Source organism: Prionailurus bengalensis, chromosome X, assembly GCF_016509475.1.
Source record: "Prionailurus bengalensis isolate Pbe53 chromosome X, Fcat_Pben_1.1_paternal_pri, whole genome shotgun sequence".
NCBI lineage: Eukaryota > Metazoa > Chordata > Mammalia > Carnivora > Felidae > Prionailurus > Prionailurus bengalensis.
The window spans coordinates 6,894,304-6,913,576 of record NC_057361.1 but is presented as its reverse complement, the minus strand read 5'-3'; the positions used below and the strand labels follow the sequence as shown (position 1 = coordinate 6,913,576).

The 19,273-nt window shown below is 44.5% G+C and overlaps 1 protein-coding gene and 1 non-coding gene across 4 annotated transcripts in view; one reads left to right on the top strand and one right to left on the bottom strand.

Moving 5' to 3' along the window:
- GPR143 (G protein-coupled receptor 143) overlaps nt 1-19,273 on the top strand; it is a 65,047-nt gene that overhangs the window by 20,011 nt on the left and 25,763 nt on the right. For all 3 annotated transcript variants that reach the window (XM_043571101.1, XM_043571103.1, XM_043571102.1), the window contains 2 exons: nt 756-873; nt 2,774-3,017. In XM_043571101.1, the coding sequence (XP_043427036.1) occupies nt 756-873; nt 2,774-3,017 (362 nt within the window). The remainder of the gene's footprint in view (nt 1-755; nt 874-2,773; nt 3,018-19,273) is intronic.
- Nucleotides 1,062-1,249, bottom strand: LOC122478162. The gene has a single exon (XR_006295905.1). It is a non-coding gene; the product is annotated as a U2 spliceosomal RNA (small nuclear RNA).

The window sequence follows — 19,273 nt, the reverse complement described above, 5'->3', positions numbered from 1 at the left end:
ACCTTTTGCTGGGGTGAATCAATACTTTGCAAAACAGGGCGTGCCTTCGTGGTGTTAATAATTGATGTGATAGGGAGGTTTGTTTGGACGTTGTCCTAGGCGAGATGGAAATGATCTCCCTCTCAAAATACACTCAGCTCCTCATTTTATTTTTAATTTTTTTTTAATGTTTATTTATTTTTGAGACAGAGAGAGACAGAGCATGAATGGGGGAGGGTCAGAGAGAGAGGGAGGCACAGAATCTGAAACAGGCTCCAGGCTCTGAGCTGTTAGCACAGAGCCCGACGCGGGGCTCGAACTCACGGACCGTGAGATCGTGACCTGAGCTGAAGCCGGTGCTCAACCGACTGAGCCACCCAGGCGCCCCAACAGCTCCTCATTTAAAATGTCGTTGGCCTACCAACAATAACATCAAACGGTTCACACGTGAAATAGCAAGATTGGTGCAGCTCTCCCTCAAAACATTACATTACTCTTCAAGTGAAAATTGAATTTTGAGTTATTAGCTATAACGTTAGAGCCTTACACCCGATGTGGTGTTGCGTGTTACCCTTGGAAGAAGTCGCTGATCTCTGCTTTACAGAAAGAGTTAGGTCTCTTAAATTAAATCCTGGATGTGCTGGTTCCTCCACGTGCCCAAGTGGATTCCCCTCCAGGACCTGGTGGTCTCGGAGGACAGGTTTCCTGACCGCCAGCATTTAAAGATGAGTTGGGTTACATGTTCTCTTTACCCTGGGTTCTTTTCTTTCTGACAGCTGGTTGCCAAACATCATCAACGAAAGCCTTTTATTCTATCTTGAAATGCAACCAGATATCAACGGGAGCTTTTTGAGACCTGTGAGAAATGCAGCCAAGACCACGTGGTTTATAATGGTAGGTCAACCTTGATTTAAAATTTTTTTCTTGAAAAGTAAAGTTCAGAGAGAAAAAAAACCACTCCAAAGTATGATGTGTTGTTGGTTAAATATGTAACGGTATGTATCTGTATCTGGCTTTGATGTACCAGCTAGCTAGTCTCATTCATTTTGGGGACCGTTATTAAATGGGGACAACTCTGGTAAATCAGTTTGGCCCAGTTTTTCAGACCTTTCAAGCAGACCCAAAATATCAGAGAATTTCACTTGAAGAAATATTTCAGACTATGAAAAAGCCATAGGGATGAAGGTGTGCCTTGTAACATCATCCGCGATTATTAAACTGATACGAACAGGTACCACACTTGATCTTAGCCAAAAGGCCAAGAAGCGATCCCATCATCCGTGATTATAAAGTGTTATAAGCAACCCAAATGAAACAAATACAAGGAAATGGCTAAGTAAATTACAATTTTGCATCCTGGTGGAGTGTTATGTAGATGTTAAATGTGACAATTATGACATCTCTAGTATTTTGAAAATATATTTTAAAAAATTCTTTAAATGCTTATTTTTGAGAGAGGTAGAGATAGAGTGCTAGCAGGGGAGGGGCAGAGGGAGAGGGAGATACAGAATCTGAAGCAGGCTCCAGGCTCTGAGCTGTCTGCATAATCCGACTCAGCACTTGAACTCACAAACTTCGAGATCATGACCTGAGCTGAGTTTGGACGCTCAATGGACTGAGCCACCTGGGTGCCCCTGAAATCTGTAGTTTTAAGTGAAAAACGCAGGATATAAAAATTACACTAGTTACAACTACATAATAACACGTGTGAAAAAAATATCGTATAGAAATACACAGAACGGTGAAGCAGCTGGGTGGCTCAGTCAGTTGAACGTCCAACTTTGGCTCAGGTCATGGTCTCAATGGTTCATGGGTTCGAGTCCCACATCCGGCTGTCTGCTGTCAGCGTGGGGCCTGCTTCAGATCCTCTGTCCACCTCTCTCTCTGCCCCTCCCCCACTTGCTCTGTTTCTCTCAAAAATAAACAAACATTAAAAAAATACATAAAATCGGGGCGCCTGGGTGGCTCAGTCCGTTGGGCGTCCGACTTCGGCTCAGGTCACGGTCTCGCGGTCTGTGGGTTCGGGCCCTGCGTCAGACTCTGTGCTGACAGCTCAGAGCCTGGAGCCTGCTTCGGATTCCGTGTCTCCCTCTCTCTCTGCTCCTCCCCTGTTCATGCTCTGTCTCTGTCTCAAACATAAATAAAAACATTTAAAAAAATACACAAAATGGAAATAAGGTCGGAACACCATGAGTAGATTCCTCCCAGTGTTTTCGCTGTGTTGCATTTGTAATGAAAAAACAAAACTGTTAGTGGAGAGGTAGACGTTGTCTTGTACGGAATTGATATTTCTGCTGCTTCCGAACTGGGGAGAATCTGACCCATGAGAACTTTATAATAAGACGAGCATTCACTGCCTCCACCTCTTTGCTTTGGTTTGGAGTTTCTCTTGGTTCCTTTGGTTTACTTCATGGGTACTTAGCACACGGAAATAGAGGAACGTCCCCTAGACTCGTTTTTAGCCTCAGGTACCTTTGTTAAATCGCATTCTGACTCAGAAGCACAAGATGGAGAGCATCTCTGTGTAGGAGAGCCTAGCTACCTGGCAGGGGTGAAAATAGGATCGGTTCGATTGCCCTGTGTCGCATGCATCCCCTTCCCCCACCCCCTCCAGCTCTCCCCTCCCCGCCTCCTCCTGAAGGTACAGCACCTAAAGCCAATCTTGGTCTTGCCCTGAAGCAGCCAACCGGGTCACTTCCAAGTGAGGCAGCCGAGTGAGCATCCGAGTGGAGTTAATGCTCAAATTCCCAGTACACAGACTGGCCGACTCGTGTCTTTTTGTCCTTCCTCCTAGGCGATACTGAACCCAGCCCAGGGATTTCTCTTGTCTTTGGCCTTCTACGGCTGGACAGGATGCAGCCTGGAGTTTCAGTCTCCCAGGAAGGAGATTAGGTGGGAATCCATGGCAACCTCTGCCGCAGAGCAGCCCTACCTGTCCCCAGATGGCTCCAGCGCACCCGGTGAGAGCCTCACTCCCAGGAAGGTGCTGCGACTCGGCGGGCACGTGTCCGATGAGGCCCTGAGCCTGTTGTCTGAAGGTGAGCCTTGTCTGCCAATGCAGGTAAATTGCGGAGCCCCGGGGCCACCCGGAAGTCCTTTATCAAACCAGGAAGTGATGTGTTGTGGGAGAGGTGTCCGTGACACCTGCAATACCCTCGAGGGTGTGAGGGGAAAGTTACAATAGCAGCAATGATGCTCCTCTTGTATTCTGTTACCCACTTGTCTTTTTAATATTTTAATGGCGCTTATTAAGCACTGCAGACCTGTGTAATTTTTTAAAATGTTTATTTTTGAGAGAGAGAGAGAGAGACAGAGCGTGAGCAGGGGAGGGGCAGAGAGAGAGAAAGGGAGACAAAGAATCGGAGGCAGGCTCCAGGCTCTGAGCTGTCAGCACACAGCCTGACGTGGGGCTTGAACCCACAAACTGCGAGATCATGACCTGAGCCTGAGTCGTACGCTTAACTCACTGAGCCGCCCAGGCACCCCAAGACTTATGTAATTATAAGCGGTTCCCCCCGCTTGGCTGGATGGCTTTATCAGTGTGAGATAGTCACTCCAGACCCATCACATACGCCTGCTGTGCTGTAAGGCCCTGAATGGTGTGACCGGACCTCTGTGGCTCCAGGTACGGTTCGGTATGCCCAGCTCACGTGGGACGTTTCAGATGAAGACCCAGTCTGCCAGCGCTGGCTCTTCCCATCTGTCCTTTTCACTGAAAGACTTGAGTGCTGGGGTCTGCAGACCTCTCTGTGGTCATCAGACTGCGTTCTGTGGAATCCTAGTGTGGACGTTTAGGCATCTAGGAAATGATTCACTTCCAGAATTGGCATGAAATCCTGTGGGGAGAACTGCGCATACTGAAATGCGTTGGTAACCAAATACTAACCCATCCAGGCCCACAGCCCATTAATCTGTCCTCCCGGGTTAGCTCAGAGAAACATTTGCCCGCCCTCTTGGTTTCAGTGAAAACTGGCCTCACATGGGAAGAAGTGCTACCTGAAACCATCACGTTTTCAGCTCCGTCGCTGTGTGGAACTGAATTTCCAGGTTACGGCGCTATTTATTTATCAGATCAAAAATAGAAAAAGTTAGATGTTCGAGTGTGATGGAGACTGTCTTAGAGATGTCAGTTTTTCGTCTCAGAGTTTTTTGTGTTGACTAAAGTGGCCTCATGGATCTAATTGATTATATCTGGGGTTTTTTTTTTTTACAATCCAGACTGTAACTTATGAAATAACTTCTTGCTAATAGACTACTCTCCTCCCTGTTGAGGTTCGTAATAAAGTTTTGTTTTAGCCAAAATGTTGGTGAGGAGAGGTTTGAAAATCCCCACTCTGACATCCCCAAAGTTGTAACTCACCTGATGGTTTGTAACGTACAAGCCGATTGATCCTTTAGGTTTTTGGTAGCTATAATTTTATGGTTGCCCATGGGTTGTCTAAAAAGGAGTGAGAGAGAGATGCCTGGGGTGGCTCAGTTGGTTGAGTGTCTGATTGTTGATTTCAACTCAGGTCATGATCCGGGGGTCATAGGACTGAGCCCCATGAGTGTAGAGGCACTGAGCGTAGAGCCTACCTAAGATTTTCTCTCTGTCCCTCAGCCTCTCTCCCCGGGTCATGCTCTCTCTCTCTCTCTCTTTAAAATAAGAAATACATATTTTATTTCATTTTATGTTTTTTAAAGTTTATTTTGAGAGAGAGAGCGAGTGTGCACACAAGTCGGGGAGAGGCAGAGAATCCCAGGTAGGGTCCGCACTGTCCGCACAGAGCCTGATGCGGGGCCCGAACCCACAAACTGTGAGATCGTGGCCTAAGCCGAAGTCGGATGCCCAACCGATTGAGCAACCCAGGTGCCCCCAAGACACATATGTATTATAACAAAATAGCAAGAGAGAAGCTAAGAGAGAATGTTTAAGAATGTTGGCTGAAGGGTGCCTGGGTGGCTCAGTCGGTTGAGCATGTGACTCTTGGTCTCGGCTCAGGTCATGATCTCAAGGTTGTAACACAGAGCCTGACTTGGGAGTCGGGCTCCATGCTGAGTATGCTTTCAGTGTGTCCCCCACGCATGCGCACGTGTGCTCTCCTTCCCTCCCTCCCTCCCTCCAAAAAGAAAAAAAATAAAAAGAAATTAAGGGCAACTGAGCATGCTCTGGGACGTGGGGACTGCTTTGCGTTCCGTCAGCGGGCACCGGGGCTGGCGGGGTGGGCCGCCGCCTCTGTTCAGCCCACGTCCCGTCTGTGTGTCTGTCTCCAGAGCAGCCTCTTCAGCACTGTTGGCATTTGGGGCTGGGGGCCGACTTGTTCCGAGGGCCGACTCGGACACCGTGGGATGTGGCACGTCTGTGCCCACTCCATGCCCGTCGCGCCTTCCTGATTGTGGCAACCGAGACCTCAACAGCTACCCCTTGGGGGCACAGTGACCCCAGTTCAGAACCAACGTCTTAGAGTAATTAGGCTTTCAGAAAGCTTAGATCCGTACATTTGCTTTCCCCTATGTGTTGTCTGAGTGAACTGCGCGTGCGCACACACACGCATATGCATGCACACGCGTGTGTGAAAGCAAAGGCAAACACACCAACCAGACGGCTTTGTACAGAAATAATGTTGACATTTGAGAGTGAAGGAAATATGCAGAAGGTTGTTTGGAAGTGACTTTAGAGGGTTTGTTTTGTTTTGTTTTGCATTCCTGCAATTCAGATACGTTGAAGGAGGGTTTGTTTTCAGGTGGCGAGCTTGGTTTATTCTCAGGGCCAAAAAACATAGTGATAAATTGATAGATGGCTTCCCGGAGACGGGTATCATCTGGTTGTAATTGCAAACCTCGAAGGAAAATGGTAGTTCTGGCTAAAGCTGCAAGATAGAGGCTGTATGTTCATCGACTTTTATTTAGTGCGAATGATTCATCAAGGCTTAAAGAACCACCGGGGTCGGGGGGTGGGGGGGGGTGGGAGAAGGGAGGGGAAATTGCTGTTAGCATAGTCCCACCTGGGGAATGAGCCAGAAATTTTTATCTTGATACATTCAGTTTTGTTTGATTTCCGTCCTGGTGTTTTAAGTTTGTTTATCTATTTTAAGGGAGAGAGAGCGAGCAAAAGAGCAAAAGGAGGGGCAGAGAGAGAGGGAGAGAGAGAGAATCCCAAGCACGCTCCACACGCTCAGTGCAGAGCCTGACGCAAGGGGCTTGATCTCACAATCCGAGTCGAAATCAAGAGTCAGATGTTTAACTGACTGAGCCACGCAGGCACCCGCCCCCCCCCGCCCCCCCGCCTGATGTTTTAAAGTGGTTGAGCCCATTTCTGGAAGTCAAGTCAAACATTAGAAATAATAATAAAAATAGTCCCAGTCTGCCCGAGCCCCAGTCACCAGCAAGGAACAGGGCCAGTCAGTAATCTTGCTCTCGTTCTGTCAGCGAGCTGTCGAGCGGGCCTGCCCCTCTGAGGTCGGGAATATGCACCCAGAGCTTTTAGAGGAAGCAGACAGATCCAGTAGAGAGGTGAGCAAATGGGGCATCGATTCCTTGCGGACACTCTTAAGGCCTCCTTCCTTCCTTCCCTTCCCCGCTCCCTAGCCAAAGCCCTCAGCAAGGCTGACGTCATGGGGTGACTCACAGCCAGGAAGGAAGAAGAGTTTGTCTTTGAAATTGGAACTCCATTTGGGCGATCAGTTTATTTTTGGGAAAATAGTAGGATAAGGAAATGTCTTAAAAGTCTTTGCATTTGGGGGCACCTGGGTGGCTCCGTCGGTTGAGACGTCGGCTCAGTTCGTGATCCTGCGGTTTATGGGTTCCAGCCCCGCATCGGGCTCTCTGCTGTCAGCCTGTTGGCACACAGCCCTCTTTGGATCCTCTGTCCGCACCTCCCCCTGACCCCGCTTGTGCTGGTTCAAAAAAATAAACATTGAAAAGCACTTTGAATTTGGAGAGTTACACAAGCACCAAAGTTGCTGTTCCCTGGTGGGGTTGCCTCAAACTTGTAGCTGTGGAGAAGACTGGTCTCAGTCACATGTAGCTTTTGCCTCTGTCCTCTGCTTTTTTTTTTTTAAATTGAGATAAAGGGGCGCCTGGGCAGATCAGTCAGTTAAACATCCAACTCTTGATTTCGGCTCAGGTCATGACCTCATGGTTCGTGAGTTCAAGCCCCGAGTTGGGTTCAGCGCTGAGAGCACAGAACCTGCTTGGGATTCTCTCTCCCTCTCTCTCGCTGCCCCTTTCCCGCTTATGTGTGTGCTTGCTCTGTGTCTCTCAAGATGTATAAACTTAAAAGAATTTGAGGTCTAATTCACATACCATGAATTCATCTTTTTAACATTAAACTTCAGTCGGTTTTAGTATATTCACAAAGTTGTGCAACTATCTAATTCCAGAACATTTTCATCACTCCAAGAAGAAACCCTGTACCCATTTTCAACCCCTTCCCATTCTCCGCCCCCCCCTCCCCCCGCAACTGCTAATCTACTTTCTCTCTGTATGGATTTACCTCTTCTGGGCATTTCTTCTAAATGGACACCTACTTGTCCTTTTCTGTGTGGCTTCTTTCACTTAGCATCATGTTTTCAGGGTTTACCCACATTGTAGCTGGAGTCTGAACTTCGTTGTTTTTATGGCTAAATAATAAATACTCCACTGTGTGGATGGAGGGGCACTTGCTTCTGGTAGTGGTGACCCATGACTGCCCACATGGCCACCAAGCCCTGTCCTGGGAGCCTTGTGGGGTGCGGGGAACAGAGACTGCAATCCTGGCCCTCAAGGATCTCACGGTCTATGGTACACGATAGAAAAGCCGGGAATAGAATAAGCAATGGAAATGCCAGTTTGAGAAAAATTTGGAGGAAAAAGAAAGCCTATAAGGAACGCCTTTTGAGAAAAGCAAGGAACGCATCAGTGGTGTTTTTGTTTCGTTTTGTTTTGTTTTTGAGAGAAAGAATGACCAGGGGAGGGGCTGAGGGAGAGGGAGAGAGAGAATCCCAAGCCGGCTCCACACTTGAAGCAGGGATTGTGACCTGACCCAAAATCAGCAGTTGGATAGTCAACCAACGGAACCATCCAGGCGCCCCTGTCGTCGGTGTTTTTGATTATGGAAAGAACATACAAAAAGAGCGGCTATGAGTTCAGAGCTATAGTGACATGTTGTTAATTAACGTCTGTTGAGTCAGGCTTTTCGAGGAATTTCTGAAGCACAGAGTTTAAGTTTGTAAAGTTAACCACTGACATTTGCAAAAGTGTATGGTAGAGATGTAACGGAAGTGGCAGTGAGGGTTTTTGGTTCGTATCTGGTCACCCTTGGATCTTTTAACATTGCTCCTGAGATCCAGCCTCGTATTTTGTATGGTCATCCTGTGCAGGACTTTGCATACGTTACAGTAAAAACAACAGCAGTTTCATTCAGAAATTAAATCATTTAAAGGTCTTGCTGCCTAGGATGCTTCAGCACATTCATGAAGAGGTCTACATCAGACTGTTGGCTGTCCTTACCATTGACCCCTGGGGACAAGTTCAAGATCCCCTCTAACTCTTCCCTGGTCAGTGTGCCTCTGGGGCCGCTTGGCTGCCACCAGAGAAGTCACTTCACTGCTCCATCAGTGGTAGAGGAACCTCAAAGGCCATTCACGTATTCTCTCTAGAGGCTTCTCCAACGTGCAGTATGTGGGCACAGGCTAACAGGTGGAAAGCTGGCCGGCAGGATCCCAGGGATGGTGTCCTCCTCACCTGTTGTCCCCTCTCCTACCCACCCCACCCCTCACTAAACACGGCTGTGTTTGAGTAAGTTACATGTGCACATGATACCAGCTCTGTGCATAAAGTCAGGGAAAAGCCTTTGCAAGAACTGTTTTCGTATTGATAGAGCTTGAGCATTGGGACCTGAGCAGGTGTAGAGAAAACTCGGTTCACATACAAGAACAGGAACGGTGACTCTTTTTTTCTTTTTTAATTTTTTAATTTACATCCAAGTTAGCATATAGTACAACAATGAGATCAGGACTTGATTCCTTAATGCTCCCCTTACCCATTTAGCCCATGCCCCCTCCCACAGCCCCTCTAGCAACCCCTCTGTTCTCTGTATTTAACATTCTCTTCTGTTTTGTCCCCCTCCCTGTTTTTATTTTACTTTTGCTTCCCTTCCGTTATGCTCACCTGTTCTGTATCTTAAATTCCTCACATGAGTGAATTCATATGATATTTGTCTTTTCTCTAATTTTGTTTAGCATAAGAACCTCCAGTTCCATCCAGGTAGTTGCAAATGGCAAGATTTCATTCTTTTTGATTGCTGAGTAATACTCCATTGTGTGTGTGTGTGTGTGTGTGTGTGTGTGTGTGTGTGTGTGTGTATGTATATGTATATATGTGTGTATATATATATACACACACATATATATATGTATATATACACATATATGTATATACATATACATACATACGTGCCACATGTTTTTATCCATTCATCCATCGATGGACATTTGGGCTCAACAACATTGGTTGTTGTCAATAGTGCTGCTGTAAACATTGCGGTGCATGTGCCCCTTCAAATCAGCATTTTTGTATCCTTTGGATAAATACCTAGTAGTACAATTGCTGGGTCATAGGGTAGTTCTGTTTTTAGTTTTTTGAGGAACCTCCATACTGTTTTCAGAGTGGCTGTACCAGTTTGCATTCCCACCAGCGGTGCAAAAGAGATCCTCTTTCTCCGCAGCCTTGCCAACATCGGCTGTTGCCCGAGTTGTTCATTTTAGCCCTTCTGACAGGTGTGAGGTGGTATCTTATCGTGGTTTTGATTTCCCTGATGATGAGTGATGTTCAGCATTTTTTCATGTGTTGGCCATCTGGATGTCTTCTTTGGAAAAGTCTATGTAGGTCTTTTGCCCGTTTCTTCACGGGATTATTTGTTTTTTGGGTATTAAGTTTGAGAAGTTCTTTATAGATTTTGGATACTAACCCTTTATCTGCTATGTCGTTTGCAAATATCTTCTCCCATTCTGTCGGTTGCCTTTTAGTTTTGCTGATTGTTTCCTTAGCTGGAAAGAAGCTTTTTATCTTGATGAGGTCCCATAGTTCATCTTTGCTTTTGTTTCCCTTGCCTCCAGAGACGGGTTGAGTAAGAAGTTGCTGTGGCTGAGGTCAGTGAGGTTTTTGCCTGCTTTCTCCTCAAGGGTTTTGATGGCTTTCTGTCTTACCTTTACGTTTTCATCCATTTTGAGTTTATTTTTGTGTATGGGGTAAGAAAGTGGTCCAGGTTCATTTTTCTACATGTCGCTGTCCAGTTTTCCCAGCACCGTTTGCTGAAGAGACTGTCTTTATTCCATTGGATATTCTTTCCTGCTTTGTCAGAGTTGGCCATACATTTGTGGGTCCTTTTCTGGGTTCTCTATTCTGTTCCACTGATCTGAGTGTCTGTTCTTGTGCCAGTACCATACTGTCTTGATGATTACAGCTTTGTAGTATAGCCTGAAGTCTGGAATTGTGATGCCTCCTGCTTTGGGTTTCTTTTTCAAGATCGCTTTGTCTATTCGGGGTCTTTTGTGGTTCCATACAAATTTTAGGATTGTTTGTTCTAGCTCTGTGAAGAATGCTGGTGGTATTTTGGTAGGGATTGCATTGACTGTGTAGATTGCTTCAGGTAGTATCAACGAGCGTCTTTTCATGTGTTGGTTGGCCATCTGCACGTCTTCTTTGGAGAAATGTCTGTTTATGTCTCCTGTCTGTTTTTTAAAAATGTTTATTCTTGACAGAGTGATGAGACAGAGCATGAGCGGGGCAGGTGCAGACAGAGAGGGGGACACAGAGTTCGAAGCAGGCTCTAGGCTCTGAGCTGTCAGCACAGAGCCTGACACGGGGCTCGAACCCACAAATTGTGAGATCATGACCTGAGCTGAAGTCAGACGCTCAACCAACTGGGCCACCCAGGCGCCCATCGTCTGCCCATTTTTTTAACTGGGTTATTTGCGTTTTTGGTGTTGTTGTATAAGTTCTTTATATATTTTGGAAACTAACCCCTTACTGGATATGTCATTTGCAAATATCTTCTCTCATTCAGTAGGTTGTCTTTCAGATGTGTTAATTATTTCCTTTGCAGTGCAGAAGAAGCCTTCTATTTTGATGAGGTCCCAATAGTTGATTTTTGCATTTGTTTCCCTTTCTTCTGGAGACCTATCTAGGAAAATGTTGCTATTGACTATGTCAGAGAAATCAATTCCTGTGCTCTCTTTGAGGATTTTTATGGTTTCAGGTCTCACATTTAGGTCTTTAATCCATTTTGAGTTTATTTTTGTGTATGCTGTAAAAAAGTGATCAAGTTTCATTCTTCTGCATGTAGCTGTCCAAATTTCCCAGCACCACTTGTTGAAGAGACTGTCTCTTGCTCGTTGTATATTCTTGCCTCCTTTGCTGGAGATTAATTGACCATATAGTCATGGGTTTCTTTCTGGGCTCTCAATTCTGTTCTATTGCTCTATGTGTCTATTTTCGTCAGTACCACACTGTTTTGATTGTTACAGCTTTGTAATATATCTTGGCATCTGGGATTGTGATACCTCCAGTTGTGTTCCTCTTTTTCAAGATTGCTTGACTATTTGGGATCTTTTGTGGGTCCACACAAATTTTAGAATTAGTCTAGTTCTGTGAAAAAAGCTGTTGGTATTTTGATGGGGATTGCATTTAATCTATAGATTGTTTTGGGTAGAGTGGACATCTTAATATTCTCCCAATTTATGAAAATGGAATATCTTTCCATTTGTTTATGTCATCTTTAATTTCTTTCATCGGTGTTTTTTATCGTTTTCATGATACAGGTCTTTTACCTCTTTGGTATTTTATTATTTTGGGTGCAATTGTAAATGGGATAATTTTCTTTTTAATTTTTTTAAGTGTTTATTTTTGAGAGAAGAGAGCACGAGTGGGGGAGGGGCAGAGAGAGAGACACACACACACAGAATCCGAAGCAGGCTCCAGGCTCCTAGCTGTCAGCACAGAGCCTGATGTGGGGCTTGAACCCATGAACTGCAAGATCATGACCTCAGGTGAAGTCGGATGCTCAACTGACTGAGTCACTCAGGAGCCCCAAATGGGATCATTTTCTTAATTTCTTTCTGCTGCTTCATTATTAGTGTATAGAAATGCAGTGGATTTCTGTATATTGATATTGTAGCCACATTCATTGATCAGTTCAAGTAGTTTTATGGTGGAGTCTTTAGGGTTTTCTGTATATAGTATGTCATCTGCAAATCGTGGTAGTTTTTCTTTGCCGATGTGGATGCCTTTCATTTCTTATCTGATTGCTATAGCTAAGATTTCCAGTACTATGTTGAATAAAATCGGTGAGAGTGGAAATCTTGTCTTGTTCTTGGTCTTAGGGAAAAAGCTCTCAATTTGTCACCATGGAATATGATGTTAGCTATGGGTTTTTTTTATTATGTTGAGGTATATTCCCTCTAAACTTACTTTGTTGAGAGCTTTTATCATGAATGAATGTTATAGGGGCACCTGGGTGGCTCAGTCAGTTAACTGACTGACTTTGACTCAGGTCATGAGCTCACAGTTCGGGAGTTCGAGCCCCACGTCAGGCTCTGTGCTGATAGCTCAGAGCCTGGAGCCTGCTTTGGATTCTGTGTCTCCCTCTCTCCCTGTTCCTCCCTGCTCACACTCTCTCTCTCTCTCAAAAATTAACATTAAAAAAAATGGATGTTGTACTTCATCAGATGGTTTTTCTGTATATATTAAGATGATCATATATGTTGATGTGTGATGTATCACATTGATTTGCAGATCCCGGACAACTCTTGTGTCTGAGAATAAATCCCATTCGGAGTAAATGATTTTTCTAATATATTGTTGGATTCTGTTCGCCAGTATTTTTTGAGGATTTTCGAATCTATGTTAACCAGAGATACTGGTTTCTCATTCTCTTTTTTTTGTAGTATCTTTATCTGGTTTTGGTACCAGGGTAATGCTGGCCTCAGAATGAATTTGGAAGCTATCCTTTCTCTTCTGCATTGTCTTTGAGAATAGGTATTAACTCTTCTTTAAAGGTTTCATAGAATTTACTTGTGAAGCTATCTCGTGTTGGATTTTTGCTTATTGGGAGTTTTAATGATTTTTTTTTTAAAGCATTGCTTTTTAAAAATTTTATTTAAGATTTTTTTTTAGTTTATTTACTTATTTTGAGAGAGAGCATGAGAGGGGTAGGGGTAGGGTCAGAGAGAGGGAGAGAGAATTCCAAGCAGATTCTGTGCTGTCAGTACAGAGCCCAATGTGGAGCTCGAACCAATGAAGCATGAGATCATGACCTGAGCCAAAATAAAGAATTGGACACTTAACATACTAAGCCACCTGGGCGCGCATGGGAGGTAATGTTTCTAAGAATTTGTCCATTGCTTCTAGGTTGTCCAGTTTGTTGGCATGTAGTTTTTTATAATATTCTCTTCTGTTTTGTACTCAGTGTTACTTCACCTCTTTCATTTCTGATTTTGCTTGAGTTCTTTTTTTTCTTTTTCTTTCTTTCTTTTTTTTTTTTTTTTTGAATGAGTCAGGCTAAAGGTTTATCAATTTGTTGATCTTTTCTAAGGATCATCCCCTGGTTTCATTGATGTGTTCTTTTTTTTTTTTTTTTTTTTTGTCGTTGTTTCTGCCCTAATCTTTATTATTTCCTTCCTTCTACTGGCCTTGGGCTTTGTTTGTTCTTTTTTTTTTAGCTTCTCTAGCTACAAGGTTAGGGTTTTTTGTTTTTGTTTTTTTTTTTTTTGGTCAGGGAGTTTTCTTGAGGTAGGCATGTATTGCTATAAACTTGCCTCTTAGGATAACTTTTGCTGCATCCCAAAGATTTGGGACTGTGTTTTCATTTTCACATGTTTCCATGTATTTGTGATTTCCTCTATGATTTCTTAGTTGACCCATTCGTTATTGACCAGCAGATTATCCAACCTCCATGTATCTGTGCTCTTTCCAGGTTTTTTCTTGTGGTTGATTTCTAGTTTCCTTGTGTTGTGGTTGCAAAAGATGCATGGTATGACCTCATTGTTTTTAAATTTGTCGAGACTTGTTTTGTGGTCTGACGTGATCTCTTCTGGAGAATGTCCCATGTGCGCTTGAAAAGACTATTCTGCTGTGTTAGGATGGAATGTTCTGAATGTATCTGTTAGATCATCTAATCCAGTGTGTCATTCAAAACTACTGTTTCTTTATTGATTTTTCTGTTTGTGTTATCTGTGAGTCTTCGCTTTGTAAAAGTTGACTTTTTATCACAACGTTTTGGCTGTTTAGCGCTCTGTTCTTATGAAGTTTTCTCCTCGTACCATCAACCTATCTTAAAAATGTATACATCTTTTTTACTTATGTTTCCCTTTTTCAACTCCTATTCTTATTTGGGGTTATGTCCACTAACCCAACTGATAAGGAGGAAGAAAGTACCAGTTAAGGCTCAAATAATTGTTTCTCTAAAGATTGCCATTTACGAAACCTATCACATAAATTTTATAATTATATATATTCACATATATCTATTAATAAGTACATCATATGTTTTTCATTAAACTATTACAACCTGATAATTTATCATTTGTTCTATATTCTGAATTTACTATTACAATAAGCTCACTTATATTCTAATCAAGATGAGTCATGAGTAATGTCCGTTACTATTGTTACGGTAACATTGATTTTATCCTCTCTCCTATACTTAGATTTTAACCCCTCAGAAGATTCTTCTTGACTAAATATGTTGCTGTTAGCATTGAGTAACAAGATAGAAAATTCTTTACAAGGAGAGACCACATGTTTGGAGCACTTTCTTCTTCGGATCAGTGGGTTGATTCTCACAAATGCTCTTCGGGGAGGAGGCCACCTCACCTCTCCTCTTTCCACTGAGACCCTGAAGCTCCTTCCACTTCCCACTGTGTTACTTTGAGATTGTTTGAAAGCACGTTGAACTAATGCATGTTCACTACCAGTATCGCGATGCATTCCATTCTCCGTCTTGCATTCATACCCAAAGCTTGACCCTTCCATATGATAAGTGCTCAGTGGTTGCTTGTAATGATGATGTTAATTTACAGATTTTTGATGCAAAATATGTAGGTCATGCAGGTCATGGCTAACTGGAGGCCTAACTGAAAAATAAGAGTCATTAGGTAAAAGATTGAAAGAATTCTTAATAATGTAAGTGTTGAGGTACTATGTCAATGACATCTCAGTAGAGCTGGGGAAAAAGAGTTGAGATCTTGAACATTTTGGGTGCTAAGAATGCATAAGGAGTGAAGTTCTCTGTCCTTGAATAATAGCAACGTTTATTAAGCTTATCAGAAGCTAGGTGACATGTGAGGGAAGTAAAAGGAATGGATTTGCCAGGCAAGACCTGTCATGGTAGCTTCAAGGAAGGGTTAGTGGCATCTGGGCACAGGACTGTTCACTCGGCCCCGTCCAGGTGAGCTGACAAGAAGCCCTGCTGGCAAACCTCACTTAGGATTTGTTTACCTCTAACAGGGTGCTGACGATGGTAATTTTTCATAAGATCAAATAGATCGTATGCTGTGTTCAGTGGTGCTGACATTCAGTAACTCTAACTCTAGTGATAAATAATCTTACGTACTCATAGTTTGAGGGGAAAATGGGGCAAATGTTGGTAAGGAGTGGAATTCAGAAGCAAAACAGAGTGCATATTTCTAGGCTGCATCTAAACTACCAAGGCAGTTCAGTCTGGGCTAAAGAGGTGTTGGCACATGTAGGGTAACAGCCCAGGCAGAGTGGTTCCCCCACAACCGACTCTGGGTATTCTACCCTAGGCCACGTGCTGCTTGCTGTAAGCGGCAGCCATGTCTTCTAAAGAGGCCATCTTGGGGTTGAGATCCGGCTTTGTCTTGGGCATCTCCTTCCTCCTTTTCCCCAACTGCTTTAATAAAGGTTTCTTCAGTAACAGGGAACCATGTGTAATGCAGAAAATACTGTTACATGTGTGAGAAAAGGCCCAGATATGTAATTCAAAGCAGTAAACACAGGTCTCTCCATTTGTACTGTTGTGATGAATGGACTTATTTGTCCTGCTCTGAAGCATCTACAACTTTGAGGTTCGCTCTAAGGCCAATAGGCTCACCTTGAACCTCCATTAGTACATATCTGACGTGGTGTCAGGTGCTTACTAGGCACTTAATGTAAGTTAATTTGATCTTCAACAAAGGGGTTTTGAGCATCTGCTGTATGGTCAACACCGTTTTGGTCAAGGAGGGTGAGTGTTCTTGAGAAGTATCATGTATGAAACTTAGAAGTAAGACAGTGCTATTATTTTATTATTTATTATTTGTTTAGATTTTAAGTAATCTCTTCCCCCAACATGGGGCTTCAACTTAACACCCCGAGATCAAAAGTTGCATGATCTACTGACTGAGCCAGCCGGGTGCCCCCACAGTGCTATTTTTTGTTGTGAAAAATGTGAGGTGTTAAACGCAGAAAATGCAGCTATGTATGCTGGTTTGGGGCGCATGGGTGAGAGTTTCTGGAGATGTTCAGACGTGGTGTTTCACAGGAGACCTGAATGGGAGAGGAGAAGGGCCAGAGACACAGAGCAGAATGTTTACATGTGGTTTGGGGTGGCCTCAGCACGACATGGTGTCATGGGTTTTCCGGATCCGGAGAGGCAGCCTGGGAACAGATGATGAAGGACTTTTGTAGATTCTGCTAAAGAGCTTGCATTTTATCTGTGTCCCCAAAGGCCTACATAAGGCTTTTAAGTACAGACTGTAGGTTTGCTTAGAGGACTACCTGGTGTGGGAGAATTGATTTGATGATCATGTTTTGTGACTGTAGCAAGTTTCCATTGAGGGGATCTGTGTGTAATTTCTTACGACAGTGTCATGTAAAATATCTTCACAAGGAATTGAAATTTGCCTCGGGACTAAAAGTTAAGAAAAATGGGACTTCTCACAAACCTAAACTTGGTTGGTTTCTGTCTTAGGAACCCCAGAAAATTTTTAAATGCGGTTATTCGTTCTTTCCCATATGCATTAAGCCATCCATTACTTCTCCCACAACTCCTTGCTTCTCCCACAGTTCATTGCTTCTTGCCGTCTTGGCCTTTCCCACAGTCCCTTGCTTCTCTGAGTCTACTGCTTCACCACCATTACCAACTTCTCCCACAATCCTTTGATTCTCCCCAAGTCCCTTGCTTCTCTGCCATTACTGACCCTTCCCGTAATCCATTGCTTTTTCCACAGTTCATTGCCTAGCTGCCTTTAACGGACTTTACCAGAATCCTTTGCTTCTCTGCCATCTTGGCCATTCCCACAATCCATTGCTTCTGTGCCATCTTAACTTCTCCCACAGCCCATTGTTTCTCCCACCCGTTCACTGCTTCTCCGCCATCTTGGCCCTTCCCACAATCCATTGCTTCTCCCACAGTTCATTGCCTAGCTGCCGTTAACGGACTCTACCAGAACCCTTGGCTTCTCCCATGATCCTTTGCTTCTCCGTCATCTTGGCTTCTCCCACAACCCATCGCTTCTCCCACAGTCCATTACTTCTCCGCCATCTTGGGCCTCCCGAGAATACATTGCTTGTCCCACAGTGCTTTGCTTAACTGCCGTTAAGACTTTACCAAATCCTTTGCTTCTCTGCTAGCTTGACTTCTCCCACAATCCTTTGCTTCTCTGCCATCTTGGCCCTTCCCACAACCCATTGCTTCTCCCACAGTTCATTGCTTTTCTGCCTATTTGGCCCTTCCCACAATACATTGCTTTTCCCACAGTTCATTACTTCTCCACCATCTTGACTTCTCCCACAACCCATTGCTTCTCCCACAGTCCATTGCTTCTCCGCCATCTTGGCCTTTCCCACAATACATTGCTTTTCCCACAGTTCATGGCTTTGCTGCCATGTTGGCCCTTCCCAGAATACATTGTTTTTCCCACAGTGCTTTGCTGAACAGCCGTTAACGGAGTGTCCCACAGTCCTTTGCTTCTTCACCATTGGCCTTCCCACAATCCATTGCTTCTCCCACAGTGCTTTGCTGAACAGCCGTTAACGGAGTGTCCCACAGTCCTTTGCTTCTTCACCATTAGCCTTCCCACAATCCATTGCTTTTCCGCCATCTTGGCCCTTCCCACAATACATTGCTTTTCCCACAGTGCTTTGCTTCTCCACCATCTTGACTTCTCCCACAACCCATTGCTTCTCCCACAGTCCATTGCTTCTCCGCCATCTTGGCGTTTCCCACAGTGCTTTGCTGAACCGTTAATGGAGTGTCCCACAATCCTTTGCTTCTCCGCCATTGGCCCTTCCCACAATCCATTGCATCTCCCACAGTTCATTACTTCTCCACCATCTTGACTTCTCCCACAACCCATTGCTTCTCCCACAGTTCATTGCTTCTCTGCCATGTTGGCCCTTCCCAGAATATATTGTTCTTCCCACAATGCTTTGCTGAACAGCCGTTAACGGAGTGTCCCACAGTCCGTTGCTTCTTCACCATTGGCCTTCCCACAATCCATTGCTTTTCTGCCATCTTGGCCCTCCCACAATACATTGCTTTTCCCACAGTGCTTTGCTTCTCCACTAGTCCATTGCTTCTCTTCCATCTTGGCCCTTCCCACAATACATTGCGTTTCCCACAGTGCTTTGCTTCTCTGCCATCTTCTCCCACAACCCATTGCTTATCCCACAGTTCATTGCTTCTCTGCCATGTTGGCCCTTCCCAGAATACATTGTTCTTCCCACGGTGCTTTGCTGAGCAGCCGTTAACACTCTCCCACAATCCTTTGCTTCTCCGCCATTGGCCCTTCCCACAATCCATTGCTTCTCCATCCTGACTTCTCCCACAACCCATTGCTTCTCCCACAGTTCATGGCTTTTCTGCCATGTTGGCCCTTCCCAGAATACATTGTTTTTCCCACAGTGCTTTGCTGAGCAGCCGTTAACACTCTCCCACAATCCTTTGCTTCCCCGCCATTGGCCCTTCCCACAATCCATTGCTTCTCCCACAGTTCATTCCTTCACCATCTTGACTTCTCCCACAACCCATTGCTTCTCCCACAGTTCATGGCTTTTCTGCCATGTTGGCCCTTCTCACAATACGTTGCTTTTCCCACAGTGCTTTGCTGAATGCCGTTAACAGACTTTCCCACAGTCCTTTGCTTCTTCACCAATGGCCTTCCCACAACCCATTGCTTCTCCCACAGTTCATTGCTTTTCTGCCATCTTGGCCCTTCCCACAATACATTGCTTTTCCCACAGTTCATTACTTCTCCACCATCTTGACTTCTCCCACAACCCATTGCTTCTCCCACAGTCCATTGCTTTTCCGCCATCTTGGCCCTTCCCACAA